This window comes from Mandrillus leucophaeus, unplaced genomic scaffold (assembly GCF_000951045.1).
Source record: "Mandrillus leucophaeus isolate KB7577 unplaced genomic scaffold, Mleu.le_1.0 Scaffold388, whole genome shotgun sequence".
Taxonomy (NCBI): domain Eukaryota; kingdom Metazoa; phylum Chordata; class Mammalia; order Primates; family Cercopithecidae; genus Mandrillus; species Mandrillus leucophaeus.
In genome coordinates, this window is record NW_012104120.1 from 978,296 (window position 1) to 1,003,215 (window position 24,920).

The 24,920-nt window shown below is 50.2% G+C and overlaps 1 protein-coding gene across 5 annotated transcripts; it reads left to right on the plus strand.

The window, feature by feature from the left end:
• Window positions 1-327: 327 nt before the first annotated feature.
• On the plus strand, window positions 328-18,508 carry ZNF488 (zinc finger protein 488). 5 transcript variants are annotated; one of them, XM_011990909.1, is made up of 3 exons: window positions 370-439; window positions 2,327-2,372; window positions 15,066-18,508. In XM_011990909.1, exon 3 carries the CDS (start codon window positions 15,226-15,228, stop codon window positions 16,195-16,197), a length of 972 nt encoding a protein of 323 aa, XP_011846299.1. In that variant the 5' UTR covers window positions 370-439; window positions 2,327-2,372; window positions 15,066-15,225; the 3' UTR covers window positions 16,198-18,508. The 5 variants fall into 5 exon arrangements, with proteins under 5 accessions (XP_011846296.1, XP_011846299.1, XP_011846298.1 ...); XM_011990908.1 differs by lacking the exon at window positions 2,327-2,372 and adding an exon at window positions 827-931 and having other exon boundaries at window positions 379-439; XM_011990906.1 differs by lacking the exon at window positions 2,327-2,372 and having other exon boundaries at window positions 328-439.
• The last annotated feature ends 6,412 nt before the right edge of the window (window positions 18,509-24,920 follow it).

Consider the following 24,920-nt stretch of genomic DNA (forward strand, 5'->3'; position numbering starts at 1 on the left):
CCCCGCAGGCCCAGGAGCGCGAGGTCTGGCGCCCAGGACCAGAGGGGGTCGGCGGGAGCAGGCGACGCCTCCAAAGGACGCCCTCGCCCTCCCGCAGGCGCTGGCTCCAGACCCTGACCAGCCAGCTGGGAGCTGAGCCGGGGTAGGGCCGGGCAGCCCAGAGGATCAGAAGAGGGTTTTCTCCCGGGGTTGGGGGTTCTTTGCCAGCAGCGCCCTCCCCCGCCGGGGCCGCCCACCCGCAAGCCCCGCCCCGAAGCCTGGAGCTTCCCTGGGGATGGGCGAAGCCGAGGCCACGCCCTGAAGGCGGGAGCGGTTTTGGGGCGGGACCTGGCCGCCCTCAGGGCTCCAGCGCCAAGTTCAGAGCCACGCGCTGTGCTCTTGGCCCGGAGGAGGCTGTGCTGCCCCAGCACCTTTTGCTCCACATCTCCAGAGAGCCCAGGTGAGGCGCGCCCTCCTGTCTGCAGGGACAGAGCCGCGAGCGGGCGCGGGCGGCGGGGTCCCTCTCACTTCCACTGCCTTTCCCCAGGACAGGGTTGTTGAGTCCTGCCTTTGACTGTGGGGTCCTTTCCTTCCCAATGTCGCCAGCTTCCTCTAGCTCTCTCATGTCATCTCCGAGTCTCATCCCCGTTTCTGTTCCCTTTCTCCTCTCTCACTTTTTCTCATCTATCTCTTCTTTATTGTCTTCCTGTTTTCATTTCCTTCCGTGTCAGTCTCTCTCCCTCTCCCTCTTTTCCTCTCTTTCTTTATCCTTCTCCCTCACCTTCCCCCTCTCCCTGCTGTTTTTTCAGCACTCAAGAATTCTGCCTATGATTTTTTTTTCTCCTAGGGTGACTTTCAGGCTGCAGTTGTTTTCATCCCTCCCTCTGCCCCTCCCGGGGTTTATCGTGTGTTGCTCTGTTATTCTCAGCCCAGGCTTGCGCTGGGCAGTAGGGTAAGAACCATGCATCAGCCCTAGATCCTTTCTCCAACAGATTATATCCAAAGATCTGGACGTGTAACCTGTTCACTGCCTTTCCTGGGAAACAAAACAATGCCAAATGATCACATTATACTGAGTTTTTAGAATGAGCTGAAAGAACATACCTGGTTTTAGAGGCAAGGGGTTGATTGAATCCTTTCCTTGACATTTTGCCTTTACTAATAGACACAGACAGCACAGCAGGAAGCTAAGCCGTGCAGAAGCATTTAAGGGAGTTCCCACCCACACCTGCCTTCTGGGCAGGTTATGCAATGCCAGGTGCAGGGGAGGGAGGGGACAGGATTCAGAGCAGGGTTGTGGGAAGACAGGGGGAGGCCAGAGCTTTGCACCTGAAACATCTGAGGGCCCCTGGAAATAAGAAATTAACAGTAAATTTCTAAAATATGTAGTTGCCAATGCTGCTGATGTACAGAAATGAACTTACTTAATTACTCCTGAGGGAGACGTTAGGCATTTTATGGCAGTAATTATGGCATTTGAAATTAATGATTTTATGTACATTAAATAGGAGGGCCAAGGGGAAAATATTTCCTGTTAGTGTCAAAGATTGTCATAGATGCATAAAGGACGAACTCTAGAAAATCAAGCCTCATTCATTTTTGAGGGATAAAATAGAACTATATTGAGGCAATTTTTTGTTTCTTGGTTAAAATGTAATCTTATCAGAGATATGGGATTTAATTTTTAATGATATTTATGACACATAATATTTATGTGTTCAAACACACACAAATACATAATATATATGCACTAAGTTATAAAAGAGCCGTTGTTTGTTTGTAAAGATCTTAATTACCAATAAAGCTTGAAGCTTTTGCTTCTTGGAAATAATTTAACATGATATTGTAGTTTATTATGACCTTTAATGAAAATTCAACTAATTTACTTTTGATTGATACAGAAATGGAAATTTGGCCATAGATAAATCACACAGAATTAAACAGAAATTAAGTATGATGAAGGTACATTGCAGTGTGTTCAGTGAAAGAATTTGCATGTGCTAGATATTTTGGACAAATTCATAGGTATGTGCGTGGAACTGTGATTTGTGAGGCTCTTTTCTGGTTTAAAAAGTTAAATTGCCTTTTATATCTAATCCCTGATCCCCAATATGTGAGGATTCTCGGAGGAGGGGTAAAAGACTTTGCAAATGATTTAGAATCATCATGTCTGCTTTGCTTGGCAGATTTCTTTTCGGGTATCCAAGAAGTGGCAACTTTTGTTTGAAACATGTAATCACACCAATTATTTTTTTTAAAAAACGATGAATTTCAATATTTTTAAACTGATCGTTCCTCATTAGTAGTCAGTGTCTCTGTAAGAACATCATTGTCTTTTTATCCTTAGATGATGCTATTGTTGGAACCTGGGAATGTCAAAAGGAGTAGCTGAGGTAAAATCATGGACTTTTTCCCAGAAGGCTGCCAGTGGAATTGGGACCACCGTCTCAGGCTCCACCTTTATTCTCTAGTTGTATTAGGAAAAGAGCTGCTGTTCCTTGTGCTCTTGCTGCCTGGCATGTACAGAGCCCTGTTGAGTCCCGTCCGTGAGTGCCTGAAGTGAAGATCACTGTTCTTGTTTTACTTATGAAGAGATGGAGGCCCAGAGTATTTGTCTGAGGTCAGGCAGGTAGTAGCAGGGCTGATTTGGAGCACAAGTTGTGCCCTGGAGCCTGAGTGACCAGGGCTAATTCAGTCCCATTATGTGACTTCCATGTTGCTGCAGCCCTGGCACATGTAACATCTAAAATATCACTCCACACAGCGCCAGCCATTGCCTATTGGCATTGTTTGGCAGAACACTGCTCCCTGTTCTGTGTCCTGGCCATCCTCAGTCATATCCATGGTAGACTCTCCATCTGCACAGCAGGGCCCCATTGAAGCACTGGATTTGCCCTCTGCTTTCACTGGCCCTGCTTCTGCACAGTCTCAGGTATCTGAGTGGGTGATGAGATTGCATCCACCCCTATGAGGGTCCACATGGCCAAGTTATGTTGCACTAGGGCCACTCTCCCTGCTTCCATGGGTACTGGCTGTGTCCGCAGTCTCCTGCACTTAGCTTTCCTGGAATGCAGCAGGCATTGCTGCTAGAGGGGTCCAGGCATAGCTGGCCACAGAGCCTGTAGGGGCTGACCAGGAATTGCTCATCTCCCCAGTGCCACCAGTCAGCCTCTGGGAAAGCCTGGATCACCTTCCGTGTTTAATTTCCTCAGTGCGCCAGAGCCAGGAGAATTCCTGGAAACAGGTGTATTCCCTTTCTTAGGAAACCCCAGGACCTCACAATCCAAATGCAGAAAAGACCCATAGATGATTGTCCTCTGGAATCTTCCAAAAGGGTCTGGAACTTCTCCAGAGACTAGGGACACCGAAGGATTGGAAGACAGGAGGCATTTTCTGCTGTTGTGTGTTTTAGCTGAAGAGAAAGGCAGATGCAGCAAAGCACTGCATGGGGGAGTTGGGGGTACATGGTGTCTCTGAATAAGATCTGGTGCCTGACCTGCAGCTCAGAACAATTTGAGGCTGGCTAGTTGGCTTGGGTCAGGGAGTGACTTCAGACATCTCAGGAAAAAGAGGTTATCCAGCTGTTTGCCAAGAGTTCTTTCTTCTGTAGGTGTAGTGGGAAGGAGAAAAATGCCCAGGCTGTTTGGTCATTCATTAAACACTGTTGTGCGCTGGTCCCTGAGAGCTCAGGAGTAATGGGAAGGCCGCCATAGGGTGGACTCTATCCCTTTGCACTCTGCGATAAGAAGTGATACCCCTAATGTTTACTGAGACAGGTTTCTTAGCACTTTCTCTATATTCATTCTTCTAATCTTTCCAACAACCCAGTGAAGAAAACACCAAGGTCACCCTCTTTATAGATCAGAAAACAGAGGCCTGGAGAGGACCCACACCTTGCCCAAGGTCACAGGTTGGAGAGAGCAGAGCTGACCCTGGAGCCCGTGCACTTAACATCTATGTGGATGGAAGACTCCAAGGTTACCTGAGACAACCTGGTTAAGGTATAGACAGGTAATGTGGGAGAATGTGACCAGTGGTTCCTAGATGAGTGAATGATCAGTGTGCGGTCAGGGTCCAGAGGATGGGTGATAAACTGAGAACCACAAGCTCTTAACACCGTGGGGTATGTGAGGCTTCATCTCCCAGGATGCAGCACCTGCTGAGTTGGGCAATAGGGGATCCTGGTTGATGGCCCAGCGGGGTTGGGAGCCTTGGGGAGATGTGCTCTGTGTTGGTGGGGAAGGCCAGGCATGGTTAGATCCCCTGTAGAAATTGGGGAGCTCAGTTTCAGAAAGTTTCAAAGATCATCACTTGATTTCCGTGATTCACGTGATCTGAGGGCTCTGAAAGTGGTGGGTTAGTCCTGGAATGAAATCTGCTTTTTTTCAAGTAGGAAAGACATGGGGTGGCCATGAGAGACATCTGTGTGGCTCAGAAAGATGTCTTGCTGAGGTCAGAGGGACAAGAGCCAAGGAGGACAAGAGGAGCCCTTCCCAGGACACTCACAATGACAGAGTGACAAGGGCCAGTAAAGAGTGTCAGGGAGCGAGAGCCCGGGTGTGAACTGAGCCTACTGAGGAGAGCTGACGACCACAAAGCATCTTTTCATATCATGTTCAGAGCCAGGAGAATAGGGCTTCATAGATCCATCACCGTCTAGGGCAGCTGGTGTCTGTGAAGGGGAGGAAGGTGCAGCTGCACTGTGCCCACAGTGGTCTGGACAGAGGAGGATCTGCAGGTGCAAAGGGTGCAGGCCGGTCCTCGGAGGAAAGCAGGAGCCTGGCAGCCCTGGGCTGCTGTGGGTGTGCCTCGGGGCCCTGACCCAGAGAACGCCCTGGCCAGGGCATGGTGTGACCTGGAATGGTATATCCTCATCTGAGGTGCTGTCTGAGAGGTGTTGAAGTTGAAGCCTGGAGGTGGATGAGACTCAAATCTGATGTTAGCCCTGGGAAAGATCATAGAGTAAGAAAAAGGCTGTGAGTCTGTAGGCAAAGGAGAGACGGGCATAAGGAGCTGGCGGGGGCTCCCTGGGGACAAGTCATGCCAGACTCACGTCATTTTCCACCTTGCAGGTCTTCAGTCTGGCCCTTGTTCTGTCGGGGTTCTGGAGGACATCCTGTGCCCTGGCCTCTCTGACCTTACTCCATGCGGTGCTGATGCAGTGACAGCAGTGACCCTCGCAGGTCCTGGGTGGGATGAAAGGTCCCCAGATAGTTCCCAGTTTCATCTCCTCATTTTCTCCATCCTTCTGCTCCTTCTTATTAAGATCTGGATGTTAACATTGATGGATTGTGAAGCTGGGTGGGATATTTAATTCAGCAGTTCTCGGTGTCCAGATCCACAATGGTCTCTAAAAGCTGAGATGCTGCCCTCAATTTATCAGGATGGCATTTGGCAGATTGCAGATAAGTGCACCTGAACTGAGACATGTAGCTTCCCCCATATGGTTTTTATGAAAATGAAATGAACAAGGTGCCTTATTTCATTTATTAATACTATCGTTTGTCATGTCGACACTTACGTAGCCGATAAATGGTGACTCCTGTTCTCATACCCTGAAGCATCCTGATGGCAAATGTTCCATCCTGCTGTAAAGGAGATTGGCTTCATCCCATTAGTCATACATGGGAAGGTCTGGGATGGACTGGAGAGACAGCTTAGCCCGAGCCCATTTTACAGATGGAAACCTGAGGCTCAGAGAGGTTGAGCGCTTTGCTCGGGGTCACAGAGAGGAGTGATGTTTCTGCCTCTGCCTCTTTGGGAGACACCGGCTGACATTAATCTCTGACGTCAGGCACCACCTCTGAGGAATCCACTCAAAAAGGGCATCAGGAGTGGTGCAGAGCCTGCTGCAGCGTGTGGTTTGCATCCTCTCCATGCGACAAAGGACCTGGACTTCCAGAAGTCACATAGGGTGGTTTGCAGGGCAAGGTGGGGTGGCGATGTTCCACAGGAGCTGGGCAAAAGCTTGTGACAAAAGGGCACGCTGAGGTTTTATGTTCACTTTTCTTGCTTTCTCTCTGATTTATCCTGTGCTTTCACTCTGTGAGAGGGTTGGCCTCTCTGTCTCATCTCCTTGAGAGCTCCTGCAGGAAGTGACTGGACACAGGTACATCCTTTCATGGGTGGGCAGGAAGCAGGGAGAGGAAGAAGCTGATTTGGCCCAGGTTATATTTATGCATAGCAAGCCATGGAGGCCCCATTGAATAAGGCTCTCATCCGCTCCTAGATTCTCCCTGAACCCTGGGATAAATATTTTCTCAGGATGAAAATTCTGGAATGGTGAGTGGGGTCTGGCTTTGCCAGTACCACTCACCAGCGATGGGGGCACTTGGAAGAACTTGAGTTCTGGTTTCCAGAACTTGAGGGTGGGGCTGGTGAGGGTGGGTAGGGATGAAAGCATCCCAGCTGGCTGATACCACTTCCCCATGGGTGGCACCTTCACATGTGGTCACTGCATGTCTTCCCTTCTACACCTACTTCCAGGGTGAGGCTGAAAGCTGGTCCACCCATGGGTGTCCAGTTTGGCACAGGCAGACAGTTCACAAACCTCTGACAGGGGAGCAGAGGAGAAGCGAATGGATTCATGTGTGGGGAGAACCAAGAGTGAGCACTTCTGGTGAGTGGAGATGAGGTTACACATGCTGTCTCTAGGGGCAGGGCCAGGTGGTCAGGTGACTGCCCCCTAGTGTGTGGGTGGGGGCCAGGCACAGCCAGACCCATCCTGCCAAGCCTGCATGTGCATTGCTCCAATGTTTGTCCTTCTGTGCACCTATGCCTGCAGAGCCCCTGTCCCCAGGTGCCTGAAGTGACCTGGCACTCCTGAGGGTCAGGAGAGAAAATGAGTATGGCAACTAGCAAGGAAGGAAAACTGCCCTCAACCAGGGTGCAAGCACAGTAGAATTAAGTCAGAGCTGGCAGGCGGAAGCCCTGTGTGCTCTGTGAATGTGGCAGCTGCTGCTAGATGCTGACAGGTGCAGGGGCAGGGCTGAGCCAGCGCCTCTGGGTGGCAGCCGTATGTGGTGTGTGTGTGTGTGTTCCATAAGAGAGTCCTGGAGGCATAGCGCTCCAAGCTGAGGTGAGTTGTCACATTCATAGCAATCAGGATTCTTTGGATGCAAACCACAGCGACGGACTCTGGCCAACTTTGTCAAGAAGGAATTAATTAGAAGGTTATGGTGGCAGGTAGATCACAGTGTCAGAGGGAGAACTGGAGAAATAAGCTCAAAAAAGACCAGGATTGAGCTATTCAGAGAGTTCCAGTACCAGGCACACATAAGCAGCTTCTCAGACTGAAACTGGGTTTGGTTAGGAAGGATGCTGAGTAGCATAAAACAGAACCAAGTCATCTGACTGTTCTTGTCATAGAGATTGTGTATTCCTCCTTTCCTGACAGCTGGTTTAAAAACCTGGGCAAAGGGGGAGCCTGCAGTCCACCCCACTCTTCCTGAGGTGCCCTGTGGGGGCTGCAGAGATAGATCAGACACAGGCTGTCTCTTCCCCACGAACCAACAGAATAAATGAATGACTGTCTCCCCTAAGAGATATGGTCTGGCTCCCTGTGGCTAGACCATGTGGTCTTACCCGTAAACAGTCCTCACACTCTCGATTTACGTCTAACCCACTCTTGTCAATGCCTGGCATTGGTGTGTGCCGTTCTCTCTGCTCTCTCTTTTCTTTGTATCTGTCTGCCCTTTGGAGGCCTCCTGCCTCTTCCAGGAGGGCCTCTCATTATTCTGGTGCCCAGAATTAGAAAGTATATGGGGTACATGCTGTGGTGTGCTGGTAAGTGTTTAACAACTGGTTCTCAGCATGTAGCTCCAACATGAATTTTGGGTGATATTTTCATTTACAATAAATTGTAAGACGAAAGTGGAACAATGAACATATGTCAGAACTTCACTTGTTTGTCAGTGATCTAAATAACTTCTTTCGTAAATCACATAATAGTTTCAGAATACTAGAAGAATAGTCCCTCAGCTTTTTCTGAGCTATTCACAATATAACAGCTATCGACAAGACAACAATTTCAGTTTAATCTGCATTATTGACAATTTTTTTCCCATTACTTTCTTAAGTCCAGACACTGAACAAAACAAGAAATCAAGCCTTGATTTATAGCATTTCCATAAATGATCCCATTCTGACTGATTTCCTGATTTATGGCCACTCACGATATCCCTGGATGTGGTGTGAGGAGGAGTGGACAGTGGCAAGCTCCCGCACCGGCAGGCAGAGCGGCGTCCACAGTGTAGGCAACGGGAATGTGTAGTAGAATGCCTAGGAAGTGATGGGTTCTGACTATGTATTACTTGTGTTTTTAATACAATTTCTATGACTGTAAGTTTGTATAATTTAGTTTTGAATAATGTCTGAGTTAAAACAGCTAACTCAAAACATTCCTGATCATCTCACAAGCCAATGTGAGCTGGCTCCAGCACACCACTGGCCACATGCCAAGAAAATCAAGTTGCAGGCAGAGAGGAAAACCTTCAGACAGAGTTGCATGACTGTGTCCTCTCAGTTTCCTCAGGGGGTGAGCTTTATTAAGTGCCACAGTAACAGATCCTGTCATTGGTTCAATCAACAACCATTTCTAACCCCATCTCACTTGATTTTCCTGCACTGCAGAGGTTGGGAAGCTGAATCCATGTTTCCCAGACTCCTTTGCATCCAGGGTGCAGGCCTTTGGCATAGATCCCCACAAGCAGCCAGGTACATCACCCAGCCCTGGATGTGCAGTCGAGTCCCATGAGCTGAAGTCTTTGGCAGGCAGGTGATGTCTGTCATTCACAGTGGCAGAGACATCTGGTCTTGTGGGGTGGCTGTGGTGGAGTTTGTAGGAGTTTGATCCCTTGTGATAGGTGCTGATACCAGCAGAGTTTCTACTAGACAGTGCCAGGGCATGGTTAGGCTTTTTTCTCTGGCTATCCTGACCCTTGGAGAGCACCCAAACTTGGTCTGTGGCTCTCACAGAGATTTAATGAGCTGCATGATACCCTTTAATAAGTTCCTTTCTGTTTAAACTACCTGGGTAGAGGTCGCTGTCTGCAGCTAGGAAGCCCTGATTACTGGAACCTAAGGGATATGAGAAATCACTGTGGAGTGTCAAGGTAACCAGGGATCTGCTCCTGGGACCTATTAATCCACCTCTTTTAGAAGGAGTCCGCAGTCCTGTTTGTGTTTGAATATTCATGAATGTTAGAAGAGCAGCTTAGCCTGGGTATGGCTATGGCTGACAGAAGTATCAGGCTGTTGCACAGTTGATTATTAGATCTGCATTTTTTACCCTTTAGCTTGTCAAAATAATGTCTAAAAAACCAGATTGATCACAAGAGATGCATCATAATGCCACATAAAGATATCACTCGGCGCCTTATGGTATTTAGGACCATAGAGGCCACCTGGTCCAGCCTCCTCATTTTGCAGCTGAGCAAGGTCTTTGAACGACAGGGACCTGTTCAAGGCCCTCTCGAAACACTGAAGCTGAGACTCATACCCAAGCGTCTTAACTTTTGCCCACTCCACGCTGTTTCTCAGTCTTAACCAGCAAGCTTTCCTTGTTATTTTGGTTTGTCTTATGTCTAGGTTGGATTTGGCAGCACGTTTCAACATCTGGTGAAGGCGTGGGAATAAAACAGTGTAGGTGGGTGGAACACCTAAGAGCGGAATGTTTGGTGTTCTCTTAGGGTATACTGGGCAAGGCCTGCTGGGCCGTCCTTCCTCACCATGCTGCCTGCGTTTATTCAGTTAAGAAAGTGGCACATTTTGTGTCTTTGAGAATGCAAGTATTTTAGTTAGGAGAGTGATGTTCCGTCTGTGGAAGACTTTGCCTGTCTCCATCATAGGCTTGGAGAGGGTGTCCTGTGTCCCAGCAGCATGGCTCTGTATAGTCATTGATTCTTTTGTTTACTTCTCCATGTCCTTCATTTTGTTCCTGTCCCTTGACCACAAAGAAATAAATGAACATTCCTGAGGCACTGACATGGGCCGGGCGAGGTGGGAGCCTCCTTCTGGATATTATTATCCTGTTTAAATGCATTATTTTCCCACTCATTTCATGATTGCCCAATATTCAGAGAAGTTACATTACGCAGCTGAAGCTCCATAATAAGTGCATGGAGGTGAGATTCGAACCCACGTCTTTCCCATTCTACTTTTTGTGCCTTTCTGTTTTATTTTGCTTCTTGGTATTCCTGTGTATTATTAATAGTCTGAAGCTTGGTAATAGATGCAATAGTCATTAGAGTAAAGCAAATACGGTATCGTGCTCTCTGAAGGATAACAGGGACATTTTTGTTTAATTGCTATTTTGATTGTTCTTTTAAGAGTGTTCTCGGCCGGGCGCGGTGGCTCAAGCCTGTAATCCCAGCACTTTGGGAGGCCGAGACGGGCGGATCACAAGGTCAGCAGATCGAGACCATCCTGGTTAACACGGTGAAACCCCGTCTCTACTAAAAAATACAAAAAACTAGCCGGGCGAGGTGGCAGGCGCCTGTAGTCCCAGATACTCGGGAGGCTGAGCCAGGAGAATGGCGTAAACCCGGGAGGCGGAGCTTGCTGTGAGCTGAGATCCGGCCACTGCACTCCAGCCTGGGCGACAGAGCTAGACTCCGTCTCAAAAAAAAAAAAAAAAAAGAGTGTTCTCGAGGAAGGAAAACAGAGGGAAAGACCAGCAAAGCTCACTGTGTCTAACATTTGCCATATGCGTGGACCTAATTTCTCACTTGCCAAGCAATACAGGCTTTATTTTTGAGACTCCTTGAGGGTGGCTGAGTTCTGCATGCTTGCTGGGGTTGGAAAAATCTGGTGTGATGGGGGTCAGTGGCTCCATGACATGCCAAGGCGGAGTAAGCCACAGAGCTCAGTCTGCCATAGGTGTGGCCTCTTTCCTTCCTCACATCTGTGTCAACACCTGGCAGGAGGTGCCTGATTCCAGTGGGGAATGAAGCAGCCTCTGCCCATCCCTCCCACCCATCAAGAACCTTGGACACACATGAGGTAGAACCGCCAGATGGTGGCTGCCAGGGGAGTGTGTCCACCTCTTACTTGGGCCAGGCGTGTGGCAGCTCACTGCGGCAGGCGTCCCGTGGGCGAGGTCGGTGCTCTGCTGATGTCTTTGATATTTTTCTTTATCTGGCCTAGTCTGAAACCAGTACTTTCCCCTGCCTGTGACCCCTGACTTCATTTGCAAAGTTTTGTCATGCACTTTCTGAAATTTTCATGACAGAGAGCGCTGGAGAAATTTGGGGCAGTGATAGAGATGGAAGAAGGTTTTTAGCTGGGAATCTTTATGCATTTTCTCTGTTTTCTCCTTTTCTTTATTTTTTTTCTTGACCTATGCTTCACACTGGTCTCTGTCTTCTCCATGCTCAGAAAACAGAGGAGGCTTGAGCTTCCAGCAAAGACCTTGCCACATATTACTGGAGACAGGCCGGTGCACGGCAGGGGTGGGTGGGGAGGGCCAACAGGAGAGTGTCCCTCCCCTGAGCGTCACTGGCTCTGTTCTCAGCCAGTTACTCTTTGTCTCCACATTTTAGGTTCTCTTCCTACATTCAAGCATGGGCAAGGCCAGGGCTGCTATTTCAGGACTGCGTCCAGCCCTAAAGTTTTCTCTGGGCCTCCACAGGGGACCTTCCTGCTCTGAATTCCACATGCATCCTCCAGGCCACGCCGCAGGCCACACTGCACACTCACCCTACTCTCCAGCCGTTTCCAACTACTTAGAATTCAGTTCTGAGAGTCACCAGTCTTATGTAGTCTGGAGCCTGGCACATAGTAGGTGCTTTGTGCATGTTTACTGAGCGAATGAACAGAAAATGAAATGCACTTTGCCTAAAAGCTGATCTGATCTGATCTGAGTGCCCAGGCACCCTTCTTCCGAAGCTCTCCTTTTGTTCCTGTGGCCCAGGGAATGCTCAGTTCCAGGCTTGGCAGAGGTGAGGTCTCTCTAGGCGGCGTGAAACAGACTGTGAAGCCCCTATGAGAAACAGCCCGCCCGCTGGGCAGGCCCCTCCGCTCCCAGGAGACTCCAGCCAGAGCACTCCAGTGTGGGGGCCTAGGACTCCTCTTTTCCAAGGGAGAGTAGACAGCAGGGGGAATTCACCTCCGAATTATTTCCTGGAGCAGTTACGAAAGTAGCATCTCTGAAATCACAGAGCCTTCAGCTCCACTGGGCTGTGAAAATCCCTTACAGAATTCTGACCCCAACCAAGCAGAAAAGGGCACTGCCCCCTTTAAAACAGTTGACTGCAGAACAAAACAAAATGCTAAAATAAGACTAGTTTGAAAATATTGGAAAGTTAAGAAAAAACTCCCCCAAATTCCAATACTAGCATCATCATAGAATATAGCATATTACATATATAGCATATTATATGGTGTATTATGTATACATTCTATGTATACTACATGTTATATAGTGTACGTACATAGTATAAATTATTTTTCACATACGTATTGCTTTGGTATGTTTTCTTTCATGTTTCTGTTTATTTGGTAGATAGGCTTTTTTCCTGTTTTGTTTTACAACATGTTTATATCTGACACTAACATTGTATTATAAACGTTTTTTCCCATACTATTGCATAGTCTTTATAGCCACACTTAGAACATGAATCATTTATTTCTAAAAACAGGTCCATTTTATTTTGGCTTCTGGATCCTGCCCCTCCCCGAGCACTCTCCCACTGCAGAACTGTGTTAGGCTCAGTTCCCCAGAGAGCCCTCAGGTTCTCCACACCGCAGGCCCCATGCAAGCTTCTTGTGAACCCTGGGCAGCCCCTTCTGGGTCCTCAGAGCTCAGTTTAGATGCCACCATTGCCTGTTTGCAACACTGGCACATATGCAGGTCCCTGTGTTCTGTACAGCTGAACTCAGGACTGCCTCATCACCACTGTCACTACCGCACCTCGCACAGGACCTGCATGCTGGGTGCTCTCAGCGAATGCTTGCGGAATGAACGGAAGAGGGAATCAATGAACAAATGATCTGGTGGTCGTTTTCTCTGTTTCCTCCTGGGGTTTTTCCTTTGGTGTATGCATTTTGTGTGTGTGTGCATAGAATAGGTAACACCAAATCTATAATCTTTTTGTCCTTTTGCCTCCTCAGCATTTGATCATAAGCATAGTGAGCATCACTGTCCAAGGCTGCACGGTGCTTCATTTTGCATATGCATCCTGCTTTGTTCACCATGTCTCTGGAGTTACTCATTTACTTGCTTGTTGCTTTCACCACTATAAACCACCACTATAAACCATGATCAGCATTTGATCATAAGCATAGCGAGCATCACTGTCCAAGGCTGCACAGTGCTTCGCATTGCGTATGTGTCCTGCTTTGTTCACCATGTCTCTGGAGTTAGCATTTACTTGCTTGTTGCTTTCACTACTATAAACCATACTTCATTTCCTTCTCCTGTTAGGCAGATCTGACCCCTCAGCCTGCTTCTCCCAGCCATGGTCAGACTGTTGTTAGTCCAGCGCCTGAGGGAAGGTACTTTTGGAGTTCCGGGCCCTTGTGTGACCCCCACTCTTAAGGTGACTCTTGGCACCCACAGGCCAATCAGCTGTATTCTCAGAGAGCTCTGAGAATACAGGCTGGTGGGCTATTCCCTAAGGAAAAACTGGGTGGGTTCTCACTGGGGTTGGAACTAGGGTCAAGGGGAGATAAGGAAATGGGAAGAGGCTGGATGCCCTTGGTGGGGCTTCATAGTTTGATCTTACTTCAGAGTTGGAAAGCAAAGCACACCCTTCAGCCACAGCTAGTGGTTTCCCCACCTGTGCCTGAGCTGTGGACTCAGCAGGGCCAAGTGCCTGGTAGGGAGCACAGGGTAGGAGCAGGAGGTGGAGAAGCTAGAAGGCAGGCTGCAGTCGGCTCGTCGCCCTTCTCACCATGCGGATGTCTCCTCCCTTGGCCCTGTGGGAATATGGAGGGCTCACATTCTCCTCTCTGTGCAGGAGCAGGTCATAGGCCACACTCTTTGGGAGGACAAAGTTGACTTCTTTCTAACAGTTGCTGTCCTGTCATTCATTCACTCATTCATTCAGCAAAGGCTTCCTGAGCTCCCGTCCTGTTGCATGCATGATTAAGTACTGCAGATGTGAAGGTGAATTGACATATTTGTTTCTTAGAGTTTGCCTTCTAGCAGACCACAAACAAGTAAATACAGTGTTGCACGTGGTGCATGCAGGCCTTTGGTGCCCAGGACAGTGGTGGCATGGAGGAGGGAGTGTTGTCTGTGTCTGAGAGCACTGGGGAAGCCTCAAGGAGAGGCTGTGCCTGAGGTGCATTTTGGAATGAGTTCACAGGTATGGTGGGAATAAAGCCGTCCACATGTACTTGGGAGTTGGGGGAAGAGTGGGGACACATGACTCTCACAAGAAGCATGGCTCTGAGAAAATCGGAGACCATACAGAAGCTGACAGGGAGTGTGATGTGGACAAAGGGGCCGCCAGGCCGGAAGGCAGGTCTGGTAACCCGAGGAGCAATGGGTTGACATTAGGGTCAGGACAGAGAGGGCTGCGTGAGGAGCAAAGACCATGAAGTCCATGATCCTCCAACACATCGGCCCTAATGCTGCGGCCTCCCTGTGCCCTCAACACTCAGCCAAGGCCAGAGGGAGCTTGAGCATGGAGCAGGGGCTGAGGGCACGTGGCTTCCTCATGATGGAGTCTACTTGTTGACAGATGACCCAGAAACTTCTGGAGGACCCCCAAGGCCCTAACACAGTCCCCAGAGCAGGCTCTTTCCATTCACCTCCAGACTGTCCATTTCATGCTGGTTAATCCCCAGGAACCACTTCTGACAGGGGAATCCTGCATTTCTCTCTACTGAGCTGTAGGGGCTGCTGCCCTTGGGCATTTTCAGCAGAGACCCCTGTCCCCACTCTGCCTCAGGGAGGTGGGCCCTGGAGGACGGTGCCATCCATGCTCCTTGTCTCCTCAGACGTGGTGTGGTCAGCACACCCATCCCACAGACCGCGGAGGAGGCCTGAGCGTCAGGGTCCTGTCTGATGCCAGCTCATGATGCACTGTGCCTGAGTGATGGATGCCCATCTCACTGCCTGTCACTTCCTCTCTCTGCAGGGCCCTGTGGCCGAGTGTGTCCAGCCCAGTGTCACAGGGAGCTTCCACATCTCATGGCTCCTTGCTGGGCCAAGCCCTCCAGAACCCCAAACCCGCAAAGACTGATGGCTGCCAGAGTGGCCACCTTGCTTATCCTGTGGCCCCGGCCCTGGTGATCACCATGGCAGCTGGGAAGGGAGTCCCGTTGAGCCCATCGGCTAAAAACAGATGGCGACTTAGCGAACCTGAGCTGGGCCGGGGCCTCAAGCCAGTGCTGCTGGAGAAGACAAACCGCCTGGGCCCTGAGGCTGCTGTGGGCAGGGCGGGCCAGGATGTGGGCAGTGTGGAGCTGGCACTGTTGGCAGCCCCAGGCAAGCCTCTACCTGGCAAGCCACTGCCCCTGAAGGCGCGTGGGGAGCAGAGTCAGAGCGCCTTCACGGAGCTGCCGAGGATTAAGGACTGGCAGGTGGATCCTCAGGCCCAGGAGAGGGAGCACGATGACCCCACAGGCCAGCCTGGCGTCCTGCAGCTGACCCAGGACGTCCCCAGAGGCCCAGCCGGCAGCAAAGTCTTCTCTGTGTGGCCCAGCAGAGCACGAGGTGAGCAGAGAAGCGCCTTTAGCAAACCAACCAAGCGACCAGCAGAGAGGCCCGGGCCAACCTCAGTCTTCCCTGCAGGGGAATGTGCAGACACCCTGGGGGAGCTGTCTGGACTCCTCAACACCGCAGACCTCGCTTGTTGGGGTCGACTTTCAACTCCCAAGCTTTTGGTTGGTGATTTCTGGAACTTGCAAGCATTGCCACAGAATGCTCCACTCTGCAGCACTTTCCTGGGTGCCCCCACACTGTGGCTGGAGCACACCCAGGCCCAGGTGCCCCCACCCTCGTCATCCTCCACCACTTCCTGGGCCCTCCTGCCACCCACCCTCACCTCCCTGGGCTTGTCCACCCAGAACTGGTGTGCAAAGTGCAACCTGTCCTTCCGCCTGACGTCCGACCTGGTCTTCCACATGCGGTCCCACCACAAAAAGGAGCATGCAGGGCCTGATACACATTCTCAGAAGCAGAGAGAAGAGGCCCTCGCCTGCCCTGTGTGCCAGGAGCACTTCCGGGAGCGCCACCACCTCTCCCGGCACATGACTTCTCACAGCTAGCAGGTGGCCGCAGAGTGACCTGCTGGGTGCGGCAGCCAGCCTTTGGCAGAAGGGGGCTCCCTGGGCCTGCCTGGAGGGGGATGTCATGGTCCTTTGCAGAGCTGCCACCTTTGACATTCATAGATAAACAGCTCAGGCATAATTTGAAAAAGCCACACCTGCATGATGTGTTTTGAGGGAAATGAAGTCCTGAAATAAAGTGATGGGCTTTGCAAATCCAGGGTAAAGGCCCTAACAGGCACAGAGAGCGGGGGCGACTCCTGGCACACATCATGGGCTTTGGAGGCACCCAAGCCTGGATTCGAATCTGGGCTCTTTCACATACCAGCTGTGACCCCGGACAAAGAGCTTTAACCTGCTGAGTCCCCATTTTCTCGTCTGTGAAGTGGAGATGATAACACTGTGTGTCAGGCTGGCATTCAGGTCACATGAAAGGCGTGTGGAAAGTGGCCAGCATTCTGCCTGCAGACCCTGAGCACTGAGTCAATGAGGTTTGTGATGATGTCTGTACTAGTCAGCTATTATCATTAACAAGATCTCCATGGCATACAAGCTAAAGCATCTGTCTCAGTCATGAGTCTGTAGGTTGGCTCAGGTTAAGCTGAGCTTGGCTGGGCTTGGCAGCAAGTCTCAGATTTGATCAAGTCATGTTCGTTTTCGTCTTCGGCTGGTGGGCTACCCAGAGCGGGCATGCTTCTTTCGCGGTTATGCCAAGAACACAAGAGGGTGAGTCTAACAAGCACACTTGAAGCCTCTGCTTGGGTCGCATTGCCAGCGTCCTCTCAGCCCATACAAGTGGCAGAACCAGGCCCAATACTGAGGAGTGGAAAAGTGTAGGCTGCCCTTGATGAAGCTGTGACACGGGAGTGAGCATCCATCCCCTCCACAGGAGGGTGAAGAATTGGAATAGGTAATTCCAGCCAACACCTGGTCCATAGTTCTTTACATTGTGAGTATATGAGTAGAGGGAAATAGAACCCCCTCCCCACCACCTACACACATGCCCTTTTACCTTCCAAGAATAGGACATGTGCAAAAACTGGGCTTCCAGATTGTGAAGCTGGGGAGCATTCTAGGTACCATTTATTATCTACTGCATTTCGGTCAGTAGCTATTGTAGGTACCCGCATTGGCCCTTGTTCCTAAGGATGTGTGGAGCCCAGGCTGTACTCTTTGACATTGCACAGGTCAGTCTGCGTGAAAGCCCTTTGTGGGGAGTTTCCAAGCCAGTGTCGTTTTTGCACTAGTTTCCACCTCACTGTCAGATACTGTTCTTTGGATGTGCAGTTTCCAGCCCCCCAGCACAGAGCTCAGGCTTGTGGCTGGGAATAAGCCAGGGTGAGCAGGTGGGGATCTCAGCCAGCCTCCCAGACTGCACCTCTTCTCTTGCTCTCCTCTGTCCACCCTTCCAGGCAGCAGCCCTCCCACCTGGCTGCTCTGATGTCCTCGCTGCCTCCATTCCTGCCTCTCACCATGCACCCATCCATTGCCCACACGCACACAACCAGATCATCTTCTGAACGTGTAACTCAGATGATGTCTCCAACCCTGTGGCTGCCCTTCACACTTACAGGCCTAAGGACCCAGCAGGCCCCAGCAGGAACTGCCAGCTGCTTCACAAACAAGTCCTTGCCTGCTGTTAATTGCAAACACTCATTTCACGTCCCTGTGTGCCACGCAATAGCATAAGCACTGGAAGAATACAGATGTTATAGTGAATCCTATCATAGCCCTGGAAGGCAAGAGCTGTTTCCTTTCCATTTCTACAATGAGTCAATTGCAGATGATGCTATAACACTTCCAGTGTTTCTGACACTCCCCTGAAGCTATGCCTGCTACCTCCATGGGCTGAGCTTGCCCTTATGAGGCCCACAGGTGGCAGTGGGCAGAGGGCACCCCGCGATACCACCTCGCTGCTGTTCTGCCGTCTGCTCCCGTGTTCTGACCGCAGCTCTCATGCCGTTTCTCAAGCCTGGGCTTCATTCAGCATTTTCTCTCTAGCTCTTCGTGGTGCCGCTCCTGCTGTGGTTCCACAGGGCTGCTTCTCACAGGTCAGCTCCTTAGAGAAGTCTCCCAGATTCCCTGTAAAGCAGCCCTGCAGCCTCTGTCACTCCCAGCCGCATCACCCTGTTGCTTCCTTCACAGCATGTCTCACCATCTGCAACCATCTTTCTGTTTGTTGTCTTGTTGATTTGCTGCGGCCACACTGTCAGCTCCTTAGGGGTAGAGATTGGTTTGTTTACTGTGCATCCCTGGTGCCCAGAACAGGGCATGGCGTACTGTTGGTGCATAATAAATATTGTGGAAATAATTTCTGTGTGAGAAGCTGGGTCTGAATATCTGTGCAATCTTCCTTTGGCTGTGGAGGGTCGCAGGAGGCTGCCATGTAGCTGGAAGCCTCCATGTGTACTGAGCTTCCTTCACCTACGCTGTCTCCCTGGCCTGGCAAGGGATTGAGTGAGTGGGTCCATTTCCATTCATTTATTCAGCAACCCTGGGCACTTTGAGCTGAGCCTCAAAGACAAGTATGTGCTGGTGATTTGGTGATGTAGGCAGGGGAGCAGTGGCTGAGGAGAAAGATCAGTCTAGAGTCTGCAATTGTGTCAGGGTATGAGGAGGAGATGGCGGGGCAGGGTAGGAGGGCCTCACAGGAGAGCAGTTTGGACCAAGGGGACTGAGGACTTGGCTCGGAGAGGCACTTTGGGGGTGCTCTCCAGCTGCAGTGGGGAGTGTGGCCTGGAGGAGGGAGCCTGGACCTCCTGAGCTCATTGTCTTCCACATCTAGAAGAGGGAAGGGTGCTCCCTACAGATGCCAATAAAGCATCCGCATTCCCATAGGGACACTGGGACGTCCCTTGCTCACTAAGACAAGACAAGGAAAGTTCAGCCTTGCCGGCCCCTTTAGGTGCTGTGGGGGGGTATCATTTACACACAGAGAGGCTGAGCACAGAAGGCAGCTGAAGCTACGGGAGCCTCCCTGTGTGCTGTCTTGGGTGAGGCAGGAAAGGGAAACTCAAGGTCTCGGCATGAGGCCCCACACTATGCACTTGACACACAGCAGCCGGGAGGCAGATTGTTATTAATAATTCCCACCTACTGCAGATGACATTAAACTCCAAGAGGTCAAGGACGTTCCTAAGACCATGGGCTCAGGAGCATCAGTGCAAGAATAAGACTCCAGGACCCCAGATTGAGCTTTTCATGTCCTTTTCAGCCTGCTACCTGTCTGCCCAGTCCAGTGTGGTCATGTGGCATTGTGGATGGTTCAGGAACTGGGACAGCAGCAGGTGTAGGCTCCCTGTCTCAAATTCCAACTCATACTTGCTACTTGTAAACACACACACTTTCCTATCGCCCTTCTCTCCAGCACTTTCACTATCTTGCATACTAACTCTTTCACTGATTTATCTTGCTTACCGTGTCCCCTATCACTAGAATGTAAGCTCTGTGAGGGATATTTGGTGGGTTTTTTTTTTACCTGCAGCATTGCTGGCATCTAGATAATGTAGGCACATAGTAGGTGTTCAACAGACATTTGTCGAATGAATGAATGAATGAGATGCCTGGTTCTGGCCTGGCACTTGCCACATCTCAAATTAGCTTCTCGGGAGGGTTTTAGGATCTATCAAACACTGTGCACAATTGTCCTTCTCTGGCTTAATTGATTGGTTTGTAATTTCTGTGAAATCTCTTTGAAAGGCAGAAATATGCCAAGACATGCAGACACTTAGAACTGAAGGGACTTTAGATTTCTAGACCACCCCCTCCCTGTACAACATTGGACTCTGAGGTCCACAGACATGAGCTGATGTGCTCAGTGTTGCAGGGCAAGTGGTGGTGAGGCCAAGGTTAGAACCACTGAGAGGTCTGGACCTTGCCCCATCCACAATCTATGAGGAACCTCAGCTACACCAAGCGACGGTTTACATTGCACGTGAATAGAACGGCCTCACATGCAATTATTACTAACCTCGACCAGTTATACCATTCCCAAGCAGGATAGGCATTTAGGAAAACTTGAAGCTATAGAAAACAGCACACTATCTTCCCCCAACTCTGATTTTTAACTTGGAGTTAATTTTGGTAAAAATGGATGTAGATCCAAATTGCTCACAGCCATTTAAATGGACAAACTCAAAAGTGATTTGTGGAAGCGATGGGTTTACAGCTTGTTAATATTGTGGTCCCTAATTATCACCAGGCTGGGTTCCCAGAGTCTGGGAGTCAAATTCTCTCTTAGCCCTTCTTCATTTCCGCCCTCCTGTATCTACTGGAGAGTAGACATGGTAAATCATGGTTTTGCCCAAGCTCTCTCTACCACTTCTATGGTCTGAATGTTTGTGTCTCCCAAAATTTATTTAAAGTCCTAACCCCCGAGGTAATGGTATTAGGAGGTGGGGCTTTTGGGAGGTTGGAATTAGTGCCCTTACAAAAGAGGCTGGGTGCAGTGGCTCACACCTGTAATCCCAGCACTTTGGGAGGCCGAAGCGGGCAGATTATGAGGTCAGGAGTTCGAGACCAGGCTGGCCAATATGGTGAAACTCTGTCTCTACTAAAAATAAACACACACACACACACAAAATTAGCTGGGTGTGGTGGTGGGCACCTGTAATCCTAGCTACTTGGGAGCCTAAGGCAGAAGAATTGCTTGAACCCGGGAAGTGGAGGTTGCAGTGAGCCAAGATTGCACCGCTGCACTCCAGCCTGGGTGACAGAGGAAGACTCCATCTTGGAAAAAAAGAAAAAAGAAAGAAAGAAACCCCAGTGGCTGAGCACAGTGGCTCATGCCTGTAATCCTAGCACTTTGGGGGCTGAGATGGGAAGATTGCTCAAGGACAGGAGTTTGTGACCAGCCTGGGCAACATAGTGAGACACCCCTCTCTACAAAAAATACAAGAATTAGCTGAATAAGGTGGTGTGTGTGCCTATAGTCCCAGCTACTCGTAGAAGACTGAGATGGGTGGGGTGGGTGGGGGAGTTACTTGAACTCAGAAGTTTAAGGCTGCAGTGAGCTATGATTGTGCCACTGCATTCCAGCCTGGGCAACATAGTGAGACCCTATTTCTAAAAAATAAAAATAAACCGCAGAGACCTAGTTCCCTGCTTCCACCTTGTGAGAATGCAGCTTAAAGTTGCCATCTCCCAACTAGGAAGATGGTACCAACCGCCAAAGCTGCTGGCATCTTGATCTGGGACTTCCGAGCCTCTAGAACTGTGAGCAATAAATTTCTGTTGTTAATAAGTCACCCGGTTTATGGTGTTTTGTTATAGCGGCCCAAATGGACTAGGCAGTCACCTTCTATATGCCAGTTAAGAGTTGGCATGAAATGTTGCCACAATATATCACATCAGCAGATATTAATTTTACAATCATGGGTAAGAATTACTGCATTCCTTAAATTCTCTACGTCTAATTGAATCAGCTCAGCACCCCATCCTGTGGTCCTGGTGAGATACTCACCCTGCCACTGTTGAATTCCTAATCTGCCTCTCAAGCTCACAAAAGCTCCTCAATGCTCCACCTCAAGATCGTACCCTGTCCCTTGGTGCCCCAGGGTGTCCCCTTGCTGTTCTGGCCAGCTTTGCCTCTCTCCTCCACTCTCCTAGGATCTAGGGCCTTGGTGGCTTTCTGGCAAAGCTGTTGGTAGGCATGTGACCCAAAGACACTGAGTGGATGAGCAGAAAGTCTTGGCTGACCTCGCGGAACAGAGGAGGTTTTATCTACAGTAGCTGGAAACATGGCAAATTCTATCATAATAAATTATCTCCCAGTGGCAGCCATTCAATTCAGATTTACAAAAGTCCTCAAAATATGCTAATGAGGCTAAACTAAGACATTCTGAATTCAGATTCAGTTTGGTTCTCAATTTTAACAAGGTCAGCTTTTCTTTCTGTTGTTACCTGGGAGAGAAGTAAAACCACTACAAAGTTGGGCTCCTAGAATTCAACTTCTTGCCAATTCCTGCATCTCTAGGCCAGGGATCCTAAGCTCAAAAGTCTATTGAAGTAAGCTAATGAGTGGATGGAGCTGCCTGTAAGTGGCAATGGTGGGGAGCTCAATGCCTGGGTGAAGACTGCACAGCCACGCTGGATGCAGGCCTCAAGAAAGGCCAGAGTTCAGGTCTTTGTATGAAATTCGTTGTCAACTGACTCAAGAGTTTTGCAAGCACTGATGGATAACCAAAGTGGCATGGATTCATGGAAGCATGTCAGTGGTGGTGATGGTTCAGGGTTGCCACCAGCCAGTGACCCCTTAACTCTGTTATGCTCCCAGCTTTGGAACAGGCCGGTGCTGGGCCTAGCGCTTCTAACCTCAGCCGTACCACCCTGTTCCTGTGAGCACGGAGACAGAGCCCTTATCAGGGGTGAAAGTCGGCCACAGTAGCCCCCAGACCAGCCTTGCACTCCTCATACTCCTGGAAAGTGATGGCGCCATCTGGAGGCAGCAGGCCTTCCTACAGGCCTCTTCCCTTGAAAGAGGGAATCATGCACCCTTGTCATTTGCCTAATTTTGTTGTGTTTTTAGAAGTCATGTGGTAGGTCTACAGATGGCATAGCAAGATCAGAACCTCATAGAATAAACCTTTTATTTGAAAAATAAGCCGTTCTCCAACATGTGTTGCGTTGTGATACTTCCTAGGAGAGAAGGTTCAGAAACCGTTTTGTTTGTTTGTTTTGTTCTGTTTTTGGAGACGGAGCCTTGCTCTGTTGCCCAGGCCAGAGTGCTCGATCTTAAATCACTGCAACCTCAGCCTCCCAGGTTCAAGTGATTCTCTCACCTCAGCCTTCTGAGTAGCTGGAATTACAGGCACCCGCCATCACGCCCAGCTAATTTTTGTATTTTTGTAGAGACAGGATTTCACCATGTTGGCCAGGCTGGTCTTGAACTCCTGACCTCAGGTAATCTGCCCGCCTCGGCCTCCCAAAGTACTGGGATTACAGGCCTGAGCCACCGCGCCCAGTTATGAAAGGGGTTAGGGGAGGCAGTGCCTGCAGGGAGATTGGGAGGGATTCTCTGACGTTTTCTTTCCATTCATCTTGCCATCTCGTGTTTTCCTGGGGCAAGACGGAGGAAGCCACTGTCGTCTGATCCCATTGCTATTCTAAACTGCTTGGATTAGGAGGCTATTTTTAGTGCTGGCCACCCTGGTCAGCAAAGCAGAGAGGGGACCTAGGCCAGGTGGCAGCTAAATCCCATAGGAACCAGGAGATGGGAGGTGGGTGCCCCCAGGCGGGGACCTTGGAGGTGGGTTTCCTGGCCGGGAGTGTGAACCGGCTGTGTTGCTTTTCTTTCTGAGTCACATCGTGTGACTGCATCACAGCTGTGTGGGTAACCAGGGCCCTCTGGCACACAGTCAGAGCCATCTACTGTGTGGGCCTGTGCGGGGCAGACATGGACACAGGAAGAGGAAGCTCCTCCCTTATTGCTTCAGTCCAGCCTGAAAGCAGCAGGCCCACAAGGGTCCCCACAAGGCCCCTTTGCATTCGCTATGGATGAAGCATATCACTGCAGTAGTCCCTGGTTCCTCCTTCCCTGGATGGGGGTCACCACGTCTCCAGCAAGGACTTGGAAGTGAAGGTCACCTTTTCCTTCCTCTCCTTACAGAGCCTGGCAGAGGCATGGCTTGTTGCTGACCAAGAGCACCTGGGAATGAGCCCCCAGCACCCAGAGTCACCACCCCCACCATGCCCCCCAGCTCTGTGCTGTCAGTCCCTGGTCAGACTGCAAAGATGCCCATGAGTGGACTGTGCCCATGCCCTGCCCCTGCTGCTAACATCTGGTCCCCCAAGTCTTCTCTGGCGCCGGGTACCAGGTCTGAGACAGCTCTGTTTCCACCACTTGCCCTGTGGCTAGCCTGGCATCCTCAGGATCTGCCCTGGAGGGGAAAGAAAGGCAGGGAGAGATGGACCCAGCATACCCTGAGTTCCTTTCTCTACCCAATGGCTCTGGCTTGGTTGCCCAGAGTGTGGCCTGGCCTTTGATGGTAAACAATAGGGAAACTCCTCGGCCTGTCTTCCCCCAGAGAGCCAGCTTTGAGTCCCTGCCAGGGCCTTTATAATCCATTTATTGTACATGCTGTCACAACAGGGCTGAGCTGACTCCGAGGGGCACTCCAGCACCCCTGAATGCCAGTCAAATGAACCCCTGCTTGGTCCTGGTTGACTTACCTCTCCATCACATCTGCAAGAAGGACAGATAAATATGACCTTCCAGAAGTGTCTGCATCACCTAACAATGCCCTTCCAGTGAAGATGAACCCCTAGCTGCAGGTCAGGCCACAGAGATGGGGCAGGAAGCTGTGTCAGGGATTTAGGCACAAAACTGGGACCCCAAGACAAGGCAAAGAAGATGGCAGGCTGAGTGCGGAGCAGAGTGACATTAACTCAGGTATTAACTTACCTTGGGTCCTGATCACTGTGGACACTGGGTGAGAGGTGTGGGGGACAGAGAGGAGGGAATCCGAGTGTCTGGAAGGAGCTGTGGCTATGTGCAAGATGTGAGCTGGAGGTAAGTAGGATTTGGCAGGGTGCAGGCCATGAGCTCAGACCAGGGCATAGAGAGTTGAAGGGGCCCAGGGCTCATCTGAACAGAGACTTCTAAGCAGTTCTTGGCCATCTGGGTGTCCCACCAGAAAAGAGACCTGATGGGATTTTGTTTTCCTTTTCCTTTTCCTCCAGTCTTGTGCCTGCAAGCAGGTAGCAATGCAAGAAGGCTTGCATTT